Source organism: Candoia aspera, chromosome 7, assembly GCF_035149785.1.
Source record: "Candoia aspera isolate rCanAsp1 chromosome 7, rCanAsp1.hap2, whole genome shotgun sequence".
Lineage (NCBI taxonomy): Eukaryota > Metazoa > Chordata > Lepidosauria > Squamata > Boidae > Candoia > Candoia aspera.
Window position 1 is genome coordinate 30,342,997 of NC_086159.1, and position 15,237 is coordinate 30,358,233.

Genomic DNA, 15,237 nt, shown 5'->3' on the forward strand with positions numbered 1-15,237 from the left:
CTCTTCTCTGTATGGTGAGCCCTTGCACTGGGTGGAGCTCAGTGCAGCTCAGACTTCTCATCTTTGAAGACCAACAGCAGGCGCTCCTGTTGATTACCAGACAGTCCCACCTCAACTGCCTGCAGGTCCTCTGGCAGTGGTTCATCCATCAACTTTGGAGCAGGCTGCTCACCTGAGTCTAAGCTTGCCATGATAGTCAGTATGGTTGGGGAAAGCTGATCTATCTAGCCTGCTGTTATTTACTACTAAAGGTACTCTACAAGTACTGCAATCTTTTGCCTACTGTATGTCCAAGCTGATGAGGGAAGCTGAAACTGAAAACATTTGAATATCACTAGGTTGCCAGTGTTTGCTCTATTGTAACAGGCAGAAGCTGCGCAGGGCTCTTCAGCTAAGAAGTTCTCCATTAACAGATCCTTTAAACTGGATGTCCCAGGGAGGTGATTCAGCCATTATGCTTGTTTTTGATTCAGCCATTATGCTTGTTTTAACATTGAGCTATGATCCCTCCCCATCACTGAAATTCCAATAAGTCAAACACTTAAATTAGCTGGATAGGCAACAATATAAATCAGAGGGGATGCAGAATAATTTAAGGGTTTACTATTTAGAGTGTGAAAATGGCAAACAAGGAAAACAGTAAGCATCTGCCTCCTCTACTCTACTCTTCTCTTTCCAAAACTAGTTTTGAAAAGGATCTTATTCTATGCATTTACCTAGTTAATTCCCAGAGGCAACTCTGAAATATAAAAAATAAGCTTTTTAAAAGAGCTGGCCCAGTTTACTGCCTTAGGTGACCAAGAGAATAGAACTCCTCCTTACATGTACAAAAACCTATTGACTGGCAATTTAATCTTACTTAATTACTGACAACAGATCACCATTCTATACTGAGAATGTAGACTAATTTGAATGTTACACGCAGTTCTGTTCTCTATTACCTGAACACGTCACTCCATAAGCACTGTAGTGAGGAGGGCCTTTGCATAGATTCATCTGGTATGACCTTTCCTAGACCAGGAGTTGCTTCTTATGGTCACTCATACCATAGTTACCTTGCATGTGGACTACTGCAATGGGCTCTACATAGAGCTGATTTTGAAGACCACTTGAAAGCTACAGGTGGTCTAGAATGCAGCAGCACAAGCAGTTGTTGGTACACTTTGGTATGCCCATGTAACACCTCTGCTATGTAAGCTGCATTGGATACCTGGGTGCAATTCAAGGTTCTAGTTATCACCTATAATGCTCCTTATGGCATGAGGCCTAGTTATCTGAGTGGCCACTCATCATTTCTGCCTGTCCCACAAAATCTGACAAAGGGTGCGCACTTCATATCTCATCCATTAAGCAATGCCATCTGATGGGACCCAAGAAGCATACCTTCTCTGTTGCAGCACCTGCCCTCCGACTGTGCCATCCTTTAAACAAGCCTTGCAATAAGCCTTATAAATTTGACTTTTTCCTCAAGCTCTAGGATGGTTAGGCAGCGTCCACCCAGATTGTATTATATCATTTTTTATGGTGCATACTTCCCCATGTTGTGCTCATTTGCTTTTTATTTTGGTTTCAGGTATGTTGGTTTTTACTTATACAGTTTCCAGAGTCATTGCTGAGTTGGGCAGCCTTACAAATCTACATTATAAAGAAATAATCTGCTTACAGTCTTTTCAAACAAATGCTGCAATGCAGTAGTAGTGGCACTAGTGTCACAGGTACAGCTTGCTGAATGTGTGGTTCAGACTTCACTGCCTCTCGTCCTGCTTGCTCAGTTGGGGGCCTTTCCCAGCACCAATGCCTGTGACTTACTTGTAGGGAATAATTAGGCAAAATTGTTGGCAGCAGTAAGAAAACATCATTGTTGCTGGGGAAACAGCTCAAGAGGAAAGGAACAGCCTGGGGTGATCTTAGGTGGAACTATTGTGGGTGGGCTGCTGCTGTCTTTCCTCTGTTTGCTTAGCTAGCATACCCAGGATGTCCAGCAAGAGAGGACAGGTGTTGAGGAGACATCAGGTTGGAAAAGTTTGGTCTAATGCTTAAACATGTTTTAAAATAACACTTCAGAAGCAGAGAATTATATACTCTGTCTATAAAAGTTTTATTCATTAAAGAGTGCCTCAAAGGTACTTACAGTTCTAGTGATGAGAGCCAGTTTGGTCTAGCGATTAAGGTTCTGAGCTAGAAACCAGGAGTCTGAGTTCTAGTTCCGCCTTAGGCATGAAAGCCGGCTGGGTGACCTTGGGCCAGTCACTTTCTCTCAGCCCAACTCGGTGCAATGTAGACTAGCCTCCTCGTGGTGCACCCCAGGCAACGTGACTTGTTACAGCTAAATAGTCTACACATCTGGCTGCTGGACCTCACAAGGATTTCCCAGCAAGAAAAAGCAGCATGAACACCGAACTCCTATGCCATATAATTTTAAAGAAAAGTTCTAGTGGTATTTTGAAAGATTTTAAATATGTATTAATTTACAAATTAGGAATACCTGGGAAAAAGATGCACAATAGTGAAATTATTTCTAAAGTTTGCTCCTCTTGCTGTGTGGGGAGTATCATGTGCATAAACGAAAAGTGAGAATCTTGCCTACATGCTATAGGAGAGCAAAAATATGAGTTTTCTTTTTAAAACATATTGTATATTTTTACAAACTTTATGTATATATTTTCTACTACAGGTAAAATGAGTCCAAGTTCTCTCCCAGAGGGGAAAAACAAACAATCAGTCTGTGTGGTCTCATGACTGAAAAAAACTACTGGAATATTAGAATTCAGAGGGCATCTCCTGGAATATACAATAGTGCATTCTTTCAAACCTTCAGTCTGACTTCCTCGTAATGCTGCATGTAACCCCTGCAGTGTTCAAGACAGAGCTGGTATTGCCAGTTAAAGTACACCCAGTGAGTAAAGAATATGTTCTGCAAGATCCATGCATGGTGGTAGCAATATTAATTAAATAAACATGACAACTGGATTTTGGATTAAACTCTATTGCAATGTAGTTGTTGAAGCCTTGGGTGGCCTTATAAACTTCTAAATAAACAAAATATGTCAAGGAGCTTTCCTCCTCTTTGTGGTGCTGTTTTAGTTTGTCAGGCTTAGACTTAAAAGAATGTTGCATCATTGATTACTGCACTGTATTAATTTGTTGGGATAGAAAATTAGTAACTCCCCTTTTTGGGGGGAGATGGGCAGTGATAGAAATTTGAAAAATAAATAAAAGCAAAATGATTATCAAACTTGTGGATATTGTTTGCATAAAATATGTTTCTTGAAATGTATAACATCTCTATTTATACGTTTTAAATTTTATTGAATCTTCTGTCCTTTCTTTCATCTTTTTTAGTAACTTAATGTATGGGTAGTCAGCCTTCCCAAGAGAGTGTACCATGCTCACAGAGTAGCAGGTGGGCCCACATTCAAAGGTATGAGGGCTATAAATGATGGGAAAATGTAACAGTGAAATTACCATGCTAATTCCTTTCTTTCTATATAGAACTTGACTGTTAAGCCAACATAGCATGTAGGAATGGCTATTTAAATGAAGATTAGTATGAGGGATGCCTACTGAGATGTACAGGCAAAGTTCCACATGGTTCTGTATGAAGAAAGACTAATGGAGTTTGTGTGTGTGTGTTTTACATATGTGCAAAATGGATGGGCTTTTGCACAAGCATAAAGTATGTTTTCTCAGGGTCTCATTATCCAGTTTTGTTATCCATGGCTACAGCTTGGTTGCTATCCATGATTAAGGCTGTACTGCCTTAAACACTTTTTTTGTTTGCTAATGTCATAGCTGGGATTGCCTACCTTTTTTGCATTCTGTTTATTAAAGATTACTTATCAACTGAAAGAGAAGTGCAGCATTTGCTTTTTCAGCACAAGTTAACATACATTCTGATTATTCAGTAAGATATCCAGAAAAAATGTCATCACATTTTGCTTTGCATTTGATTTATGTACTGTCTCTATTGCAAAGGCACTTTAACTTACAATTTTAAAACTTCTGACAATTTATTAAAGTAGTGGAAATAGGGGGTCATGTTTCAGCCAGTTATCTATTTATTGGTACTATTTAAAACTGACTTAACAGTGTGATGGAAACATGCCATATTCTTTGGCAAAACTATTCATTACAGTGATTCCTTTCTGCTGTTAAAGTAGCCTGTTATGCTGCATGGCAGCAAGATTAGCACTGTGATGAAAATTGATAATGCACTAACTTAAAAATTGTCTCTGCTCATTGAAAAGGATAGTCTGCCTATATGGATCTGTGCCTCTAAGAAAACATAAACATATTAAAACGTTTAAGCACATTTATTTTTATAAAGCCATTTATTTTATAACTATGTATTGAAATTCCACCTGTATATTACAATATGATTTTTGCATTCCAGAAAATATATATTTTGTGTATTATTTTATATGAGTTCTAATATTCCCCATGAATCTTGGAAGCATCATGTTTTTTCATCTTTCAAGATACTTGATAGCAAACATAAGCTTGATTGTGTAGCCTGCCTCATCTTAGTTTCCTGTTTATTTTTTAAACAAAATTAAAAACCATGATAAAATATGTGCATTAATTTAATTGAATATATTACTTCAGGGAAGAGAGGGAAATAGACTTACCTTATCTTTGTCTCCAGCCAAATAGTGCTGTTCACAACTGGCTTTTATTATCAATGCACACATTTGAATTTTCCAAAACTTAATTTAAAAAAAATACCATGTGTTAACAAAATGTATGTGTTTCTACAGCAATCTTATAATCCTGTTCATTTCTATTCACCCTTACTTTCATACTGTATGAACAGTTTCAAACATCATCATATACTCCAGACAGATATGCCAGGGGCTTGTACTTCTGCAATCAATTTAAAATGGAAATTCACAAAGGAAAATGTACCAACCATATACTGTACATGTGTAATGTTTGCATAACTGACCACACAAATGGCCCTTTGGAACCTCTAATAATAAACATTATTTTGCATTTTCTGCCATAGCTAGGTGGTGAATTCTTCCTTTTAATATAATTTTATTAAGTTTAGAACAAAGATAAAAACTACAGAAAAACAAAAAACTACGTGAATTCTTCCTTGACTGCATCTTCTGACAAAATGTTAACCAAACCACAGGATGAAAAAAGTATATTGAGTATCATTTATTTTCTGCCTACCATAGTCTGATATCAAGTATTATCTTTCCTAGTCATATGAAGACTTTCTACCACATATCTTGGGGAGGCATCATAGCTGTTACAGAACCTACTGTAAATGCAAAACATTCTAGTTCCTGACATATCTATTATACTTTGAGGTTGTATGGCAGCCAATGGCACAGAAAATATTGTGTTGGTGGAAGGAAGAATGGATTCAACTAAACATCAATATATCCTAGAAGATAATGTTCAAAATCAGTGAAGAAATTGAAGCTGAAAAGAGGTAACAATCTAAAACATATCCCCAAATCAATCGTAAACTATGTACAAGAAAGATAAAGGTTTGGAACTGCTTTCACAATCCTCAGACTTGAACATTACTGAAAATCATGGGGAGATCTCAATCATGAGCTAAAAAAGTTCTGCAAGGAAGAGTGGGAAAACAATTGAAAAGCAAAAATAGACTCTTAGCTGACGAAGTGTTACAAAGTACTGAAAAGATGTCCAAATTTTTGCACTTGCCATATGAAATGGAACTTTTCAGTATGTCATAGGGTTTCTTGAAAGAAAGACTGGATGTTTTTTGGACAACAATGAAACCACACGTGAATCCAGCCTACTGTGTCTTTGGCATGTTAGGAACATTTCAAATTCTGGAAACAGATTTACTGCTAGTCAAAGTGATTAATGCTAGATTTCATAAACCAATGCTCTGGTAATATAAGACAACTCGTTTTAATTTTAATTTTACAAGCATGGGGGTGGGGGTGGGGGAATGTTGATATGGCCCTAGGTTATATTGCTCAATAGTGTAAGCCACCTAAACCATAACATTGGAGAGGGTGGTATATTATTTTTTAGATTAGAACATGTGACACAAGACAGTTTATAAGTATGAAACAGATAGGAATGTTTATTAATAACAGATGAACAGACAGCATAGTGTTTGGGAAGTATAAATGGTCTACAGGATGGAAGTGATTAATTCACCATAAGAAACTTACCCAGATGACCATTTTTAAGATCTCTGTCTTTAGTCATGCCTGCCTACAGCCAATTCTAAAGTGTGACCAGACTCAAATTCATCCTAATTTTGTTTCTGATATACTGCAAGAGTTTTCAGTATGGTTCCCCCCATAAAAAGTAGGGGGGCTACTAATCAGTGGGAATGAAGTTACTACAGCATGGGTTAACATATATTTTGCTATTTTCATTCTCTCCTTACTCCCATCTCTGAGCTACAATTTCACTGTACATATTCATACCCTGTAATTTTCTATTAGTGCAGGAACTTGAATACTAGTTTGCTATACATGTAACAGGTTATATATGGGATTGTAGCCTTTCCTTTTGTGCCAAATAAAGTGTCCTGTAAATCTTAGAAAGTTTGCACATCTTCAGGATAAAGATTTAGTCTATTTATGATGCACTACAGCTTAATACATGTTGTGCTGAACACCTGAAACAATGGTGAGAAGCAGAACTCCCTCTCTAGCTGCACTTCTCTCTGTTACCAAAACACTGGTGATTCCTTCTTCTCTTGTCATGAATTATTTTCAGTCACCACCAACAACATGGTTTTGGAAAAGCAAGAATGAGTTATAAGGACCTACAGGATTAATTATGTTTTGAACTGTAAAAATTATTTTCATTTTAAATGGGTAATCTTACTGTTGGCTACTTAGAGCTCACAAGAGTAAAAATTAATACTTTTTAAATAGAATATGGAGATACATGACATAGACCTAAAAAAGAAAAATGGTAAAAAGTACAATCAAAATTATAATGAAATCCACAAGACAAGGTCTGTGACCATATTATGCAACCCTTAATTTGTACAAGATTGCAGGTTGTTTTCACAGCAGCAGTTAACTAGTGATTGCACCGTAAGTAAAGTAGAATATTTACAATCTTACTCAAACTTACTAAAATATTAGTTCAGTGGCATTTACTCCCACATAAGTGTGGACTGGATAGTTTTAATTAAATCCAAAACAAATGATAAACTTGTTCAGTAACTTCATGTAGGTGTATCTTGGGGAAATTGATTTGAAAAATGATGACTATTTGAATCCACTTCACCGACCATTTTCAGTCACATAAAAATCCATTTTTCATGTACAGCTTAAATGTAAATAATATGCAAAAATACTACATTCAAAAATAAACTAATTGTCCTCAGATAAGTACAAACAATTGTCAGTTAACTGTGGGTAGGTCACATGATTGGTCCTTTGTTCTATGTTCTTCCAGGTTTTCTCCAAAGTTTTTTGGTTCAGCTATTTCCATTTTGATTGCTTCCTTTTGCATTAATGGCTTCAAAGACTATGGTTTTCGTTTTTTCTCAGTATGGTCTGCAGCAGCATTTTATGAATTCAGCACTGTATACGTATGTGTTTTGGTTTCTCAGTACATTCCAATATTCTGCTAACCTGGCCTTCAGTATCAGCCCTGTTTTTCTTACGTATGCTTTCTTGCAGTGTGACATGGGGGATCTGATAAATGGCACCTTATTCCACTTTTAGTCTTTGGGACCATACTTTGTTCAAGCATTTTTGTATTATATTTTGATTCACTGCTACTAGGCAAATTTTTGTACTTATGGCAAATTCCCCTGAACTTTTCCATGTATATCCCACTTCATGATATAGTGACTGTCATAATGCATTCTTTATTATTTTGGTGTTGGGCCTTTTCATGTCCTCTTAAATTGTCTTTTAATAATTTTTTCTGAAGCCTTATTTCATGTTTTAGTTTCCCATCTTTCTACATGTTGCATCTGATCTTAGCTTCATGCCTACTATCCCAATCATGGCTCTTTCTGGGATGAGTGACAGCTGAGGCATTGGGCAATGTGGGTTGCTTTTTCTGGACACTAAGCATTAGTAGTACTTCTTGTTGTCTGATAAGGACATCGAGGAAATGTAGGATGTTATTCTGTTCTTTTTCCATTTTAATGCTGGCCTTTGTGGATTTCAGTGTTGCAGGACTCTTCTAGATCTTCTAACTTATGAGTTCAGGTTAGAGCAATATATCTTGGGAGACTGAAATATCCAGTTTAATATTTTAAATGTCAGGTCTGAATCCATTATGTTATGTAACAGCTGGCCAATTTGTTCTAGAGTATATAGCTAGCAGTCAGGCATTGTGGGAGCTATTGTGCTGCTACAGTCAGAACATCAGACTAAGATTAGGACCGAGTGGCATTCAAATCTTCACTCAGATGTCTAGCTCACTTGGTGGCTTTGAGCCAGCCTCTATCTATCATTTGTATCTACTACTCAGAGTTGTTACAGTGACAGAAACAACAAGGGAATTTCACATATTGCCTTAAGCATATTGGAAGGAAGGTAGCATTTAAATATCATAAACAAACTGTATAGTGTTGTAAGCTACAAGAAAACTATCTGACTAACCCAGGCTTAAAAAAACAAAAGTTTTCTTACAGAGGAAGGCTCATTTCCTCCTTGTACAGTATTATAAAGCTTGTCAGTCTCCTTCACTGGTGATGTTTGGGTAGTCTGCTGCTCTCATTTATTTCAAGACAGGTTAAACCACAAATGATTTGAAAATGTAGCAGTTACTATCCTATAGAACAATAGTGACACACAGTGGTTAAATAAAAACCAGCATTTTCTTCTTCCCATGAGCAAAAGGAATGCAACAAATACATCAGACTGTTACCATATTTCAGTGGCATCAATCTTCAAGCTACTGGCAGTGTAAAACTTTAAGGTTACACAAAACAATTCTTCAGGCACAGATTAAAAAAACAACAGCAATAGTAATACACAATAAAAACTACTTCCCAGTAGGTTTTATTTAATATGGAAAGCAACTTTTCCCAAACTGATTTCCTCCAACTGTAGGGATCATGACTTCCAGAATTTTCAGCCAGCACTGTCAATGTAATGTTAATTGGGAATTATGGAAAAATGGCTTAAACCACTCTTCACATAGTAGTCCCAATGGAAGTTGCACCCATTCTCTATATCCATGATGATATTTCTGAAAAAATTCCAGAAATGCCTTCAATACATACAATTAATGTAAAATGCAGTTAGGTCCTTAGGTTACCAATGTCACCTACTCTCCACATAACCTCAAGTAGTTTAACAAAGGCATGCTGATAAAGTAATGTTTTTACCAGGGATTGCTGGACTCCGGGGGCAAGCTATTTTACAGAACTGGGGAAGCCACAGAGAAGGATCTGGCCCTTCTCGCCTGTCAAAGAACAGGGATCCAAAGCATCCCTTCTGGGCTGATTGCACATAACAGGCAGCCCAAGCCATAAAAGGCTTTATAGGTCATAACCAGCACTATGAATTGCATTTGGAAATATACATGCAGCCAATGTAGCACCTACAATACAGATGTAATGCTATGATTCCCAGCCACAAGCAGCTTTCAATTTCAAATTTCCAAGTCACCTTTAAAGCTAGCACCAACAGAAATGCATTGCAGTTGTCAAACCTGGAGATAATGACTACTGTTGCCAAGGCCATCTGATAACTTCTCACTGGCCCATATGATTTAGTACTGCCCTGCCTTGTTCATGCTGAAGAATACTATTCATAAGTCATTTCTTATAATAACTAATAACTAATAATTTAAATAAATAAAATAACTGACTCTTATCAATGCCATCTCTACTACAAAGCTCCATTACACATAGGGGTTTATGTTATCTTACTCTATATCAGTTAAAATCATGGTTAGAGCAGCTCCTTCTAGGAATAGAATAAATCTCTCAATTTTAAGACTTGCAGTCCTGCACTAACTTTTTTACCTCAACCTGTTGCCTTGGAGTCTAGGAATCTCTTGGTTACTTAAGCAAACTAGTACTGTTATTTGTTCCTCCAGCCTGAATTCTCATCCTTCCATTTCTTCACCTGTTGTCCTTTCAAATAATTTACCTCTATCTTTTTTTTTTAATGGTGGAGTTTGAGGAGTGAAATTTAAACAATGATTGATTAGAAAAATGGTATATAAATCAAGAAGATCCTATTGCCTAGAGTTCAGATTCTGCAACTTGTGAAGGAAAACAAATATGTAGGCCTTCTTAGTGATGTAATGGTTAAGGCTTAGGTCTAGGACTTGGGAGACCCAGGTTTAAGTCAACCCCTCACAATACAGCTGAGCCAAATAAAAAAAAAGCAAGAATTACAGATTTCAGTATGGTATCTTTAATGCTAGTCTCAGATAAATGCAAAATCTTGGAAGCTGTAAGAGGAACTTCCAAGCCTCATTAATAGGTAGTTCATTTAGGTGGAATCTCTTTGATCTCAAATGCTTCTTTCCATGTATTTTGCCACCTGGACTGAATTGCCATTATGAGATAAGCTGCCAAAAGATTTTCCTTCCATCTCTTGACTGTTTACTCTGCCTTCTATTCATTTCTAAACTTCTCCACAATCTCACTCTCTCAGCCCAACCTACTTTATAGGGTTGTTCTTAAGGGAAAATATTGCAGGACAAGTGTTATATACAGAATGATAGCTTGAACTCATGAAGGAAAGATGGGTAATTACATTTTATTTTTAACAAATAAAAAGAAATTGAGCAGGAACTGAAGGAACAAATTCCAGAGATGAGCTCACATGTCTGATTGTTGTTTCTGGGTGCAATGACAGACATCATTAATGACATCAATTAAATCTGCTTAACTAAATTTGCAAATACATGAGATTTTTGACTTAAGCAAATAATGTACAGTATCTCAAATGTTTCAGTTTAATTGATTAAGCATATACAGTATCAGCCCTGCTTAATCCAAGCAATACCAAACTATAAGAATGTACACATTCAAGATTACTCTATCTATATACCATTAACACTACGTTACATTTAAACTGAATGACTGCCATCAACAATGAAATAATTTTTGCAAGTACTGAAAAAGTTCTTCAACAGACTTAAGTGAATATTTTGACCAATAACTACTTGCAACAATGAAAAAGAGGATTTCAAATGAAAAAGGCACAAGTTCTAAAGGCCTCCAGTAAATTTCACATTTCTTGTTGGTTCTTCTGATGCTGATAAGCATTTTATAAAAGTCTTCAAATTTAAACTGCTAATATTTCAAAGTAAAAGCAAAATGTTATAAACACTTGGATTTATGTAAATACTTTATTCCATCTTTAAATAAAAAGGAGAGGGATTCTTTTGAGGAGAGGAAAGTTCTGGATTTGGGGATAAGGAAACTATACTCCTAAATACTTCACACTTGAAGCTTAATAGTAAAAAAATAATAATGCTTATCATGCATTATGGACACCTGTTATTTCATGATAAATTTGGCCAGTGGAAAAGTCATGAGGATCCAAGAAGAATCATGTAGCATAGCAGTCCATAAGAAGGGGTGAGAAAATGTCAAGGTAGCAATGGTCTGATCAAAGACCTGTATGTTATGCACACATTCAACCACATGATTGCCTCTTGACTTTTCTGACACACCCTGCAGACACCAGGGCCTTCAGCTACATTGGACTTAGTATTCTATGGTCTCATTTCCATTTAGGTGGTAACAAAATTGATCTGGATTGTGACGTACTGTATATATTAGCATACAGCGACCAAAACCAATTTAATTTTAGTTGGTATTAATTGAAATTGGACTGATTTTGGTGGGTCTACTCTAGATACTTTTTGGATCTGACCTAATGGCCATGCACATAACATGCTTTAAAAGCCTTGTAAAACCCTACCAGATGCATTTACATTACATGTTAAACTTTGTTAGTGTTTACTTTTGTTAGGTTTTTTTTTGTGTGTGTGTGGCTAGGCAGCACTGGGCAACCTTGGCTAAGCAGCAAGGAACCTGACTAAAATGAATGGGAAACTATCAGAAAACCCAAGCTCTACAGACCAGACTGAGAAGTTAAAAACCATCCAGAAAGGCGGCAATGGCAAACCACTTCCAGGCTGATACCTATGAGAGTTCTCACACCATCAGTGAAAAACAGGACCAAATCTGGCAATTACAAAAACAGGTGCAAAAAGAGCAGCCAGCTCAAGAGTGGGGGTCAAGCAATGAATTACATAGGTAGAGGAAAATACTAACATTGAAAATGCTCAAAACATTAAACTTTCAAAACAATGAAAATGTTCAAAACACTGAACACTGTTTCTATATACAAGGCTTACTGAATGAAAGCAATTACTTAAATTCTTTTGGCTATTGGCTTCCTAATTTTATTTATTTTATTTTATTTATCATATTTTTATCACCGCCGATCTCCCTCATACGGATTTTCCTGTTGTTTATCTTGTAGATTTCTTGTAGGCTTCCATGAATACCGTAGTTCCAGTGCTTGGGAGTACTCACATCTACCAAGTCACTAGAAGTAAAGCTCAACTCCAGATGCACTTTACCTTTATGTTGTACAAATGCATCCACTAGAGGAATTTATGGTTAGGTTGCTAACTCAGAACATGAATTAGGGAAGACACTACCTTGGCTTTTTTCCAAAGGTAACATGCCAGCTCTGCTGCACTTGCGCTCCCTCCTGTTTGTTCTGCTGAGGCCCCTCACCTCTGCCCTAAATGTTGCCCTGACGGCACCAACAGCCGCGACTGATCTCACGAAGTAAACCCAAACGGAGAGCGGGAGGGCGCGAGCGGATTCCCGCCAGTCAGGATTACACCGAAAGCGGCGCTCGCCCTAAAGGACTCCTACTGTCATCGTCACGCGGAGGCTGCCTGAGGCCACGTGCCGCATCGGCAACAAACGCCCACGTGGTCCGACAGCTGCGCAGAAGAATTAGTGCTGCGCCTGCGCGAGCCTGACCAGGAGGAGAAGGTGTTGGAAGGTGGTTTAAGAATTTGAGCGAACAAAATGTGTTACGGAATTGCATGTTGCCTTTTAATGCGAATACAGCATAGCCCCCGTCAGGAATCAAGTGATTAGCGCCACTGCTTTACTTAAGCCTAGAGAACTATGCTGATCTGCGTTTGAACGTAGGCGTATAATGGTGGCAATTTTATTTTCTTATTGTTTCAGGTGGTTGATGAGCGGACGCATATAAACCATCCGGCTATGATATTTATGAACGCGATGGGAGACACCAAAAGCAAAATGTTCCAAATTGTAAGCCATAAAAGCATACGTTCTAGGCGTGTTAAAAGTCCTTTTTCTGATTTTATGGTAGGTTCCATGAGTGCTATAGGTTATAGTGACGAAATATATAACCAATCATCTCGGTTTAAGAATCGAATGGGTGGGACAATACGCTGTTTGGCTTGACGGGCTGTGTTTTTAGCGAATTAGAGAGAAGCCACGAGAAAAAAAGTCGAAAGGTTCAAGTTTAAAGCAGTATACGTAGTCAGCTTCACCAGTAAGAAACCGGATGGTTTACACGCTGTCCAATTATTATCACAAGCTTGGGAGGCGGAGTTTAAATTGATAGACACAGACTTTTAACCAATGTATCATGGGATAGTTGAGCAGGTAGCCAATGGAAAATGAGGAGAGGCGGGAGAAGGGGGAAGGTTGTATTAAAGACAGCCAGGAAACGAAACCAATGGACTCAAACGTTATTGCAGGGCTGCCAATAGGCGGCTCGGAAGGCGGGCTTCTATGTGTTTGGGTTCGTGCTTCTGCAGGGAGTGAGACGGCGGCGACAAGGAAAGTTTATTTTTTGGAGGCGGTGTTTCCCTCCTCCCCCTGCCATTTGTTTGGATCTCGATATAAGCTGATAAGGCGGGTAAAGCGGCTCCTGCAGAAGCTCCGAGGAGGAAGCGGTGGGCTTCGCGGGTGCACCGCGGCGAACGGAGAGGCTACGATCGTGGCTTCTTGTAGGTGAGTGGCGAGGCAGGCCCCGGGGATATGGTCCGTTCTCGTTTCAATAGCCGGGCAGCTTGAGGTGACGCTGCGGAGCCTTTCCTCGGCATCCTCACCATTCCGTCGGGAACGATTATAAATCCTGAGGGGAAGGGAACGGCTGCTTCGGCCCTCCCTCGGCTCTACTTAGTCGCGAGTCTTATTTTCAATCGTTTTTTTTCCCATCTTGGGGAGATCTTTCTTATTTCGCAGCTGTAGCCGCAAAACCTCCCCTGAATAGTGGAATCGGAGCTATTTGGCTATTGCGGGTTGGGGGTGGGGGTGTAGAGGCGTTTCCACAGCTGCGCGTGCGCGCTGGCGGCTCATCTGAGGGTATTCGTAGTAGATCGTCGAGTACTTAAAGGAATTATTCTCCTCCTCTCGTGACACCTTGAGGGCGTGGGGGCGGCGGCGGCGTGAATGAGCCTGAACATAGAGGGGAAAGTTTCCCACAGCGCCCATGGTGCGATTTCCGTAGCGCGCTGGATAACTTTCCGCTCAGAGGAGGAATAGTGAAAGCGAGAGGCTTGCAAAATCGTCGGCAGCATATCGGCTCCTTTTCGCTCTGAAACCCGCTTCTGGAGCCGGCTTTTGCGTGTAGGGCTATCAGTGAAGTCCGGGAGCTGTTTCTGAAGCCAGCAGAGTACCCTGAATGTTGGTGTAAAGTCTTATTTATAGCAGCCTTGGTTGTAGCAGTTCCCAGTCCTTTAAATACAGCGTGAAAAACGATCCTAAAGATATAAATAAGTGTAACCGCCCGGCTGTCTTTCTGTTTCCTTCTCCCCCTTCCATCAGCAGGACTCTCGCTCCACCAAAGGGCTAGTCGCTGCCTCGAGTGTAGCTAGTTTTGAGCATTACATTATAAATATTTGGTGCTGCTAAGAAATTGGAAGTGGTACATTGAAGGCAGCATGTTTCCCTCAGTAACACTAGCTACGGATGCAAGAATATGCTTAAATAAAAGAATCTTGAGATGATTTTGATGTAGCGGGATAAAGCCATGCTGGATTAATTTATGCATATAATGGGATGATTAAAAAAAAAGGTGTAACAAACGTTTGAAGAGTTCCTTCTGACAGTGTTTTGTGAAGAGAACTGTAGTTGCTGGAGCAAGATTAGTACCTGCCAAGAAGAAAACTACAGCTTTAGGTGCTACTTTCCCTTTCTGATGCATAGTATGGTGCTGCATCTTAATGATATAATCATCAACTAGTATGAAGAAAGTGTAGTTGGGATGAAGTTACTGGCTGCATTGG

The 15,237-nt window shown here is 38.7% G+C and overlaps 2 protein-coding genes across 4 annotated transcripts in view; both read left to right on the top strand.

The window, feature by feature from the left end:
* The window catches only part of FAM83F (family with sequence similarity 83 member F), a 28,864-nt gene extending 25,810 nt beyond the window's left edge, over positions 1–3,054 (top strand). The window contains exon 5 of the mRNA XM_063308161.1: positions 2,675–3,054. Within this exon, the coding sequence (XP_063164231.1) occupies positions 2,675–2,739 (65 nt within the window). The 3' untranslated portion in view covers positions 2,740–3,054. The remainder of the gene's footprint in view (positions 1–2,674) is intronic.
* A 10,621-nt stretch (positions 3,055–13,675) lies between these two features.
* The window catches only part of TNRC6B (trinucleotide repeat containing adaptor 6B), a 133,401-nt gene continuing 131,839 nt past the window's right edge, over positions 13,676–15,237 (top strand). For 2 of the 3 annotated variants that reach the window (XM_063308035.1, XM_063308036.1), the window contains exon 1: positions 13,676–13,960. The gene's annotated coding sequence lies outside the window, so the exon portion shown is untranslated. The remainder of the gene's footprint in view (positions 13,961–15,237) is intronic. The other variant, XM_063308037.1, reaches the window with a different exon arrangement.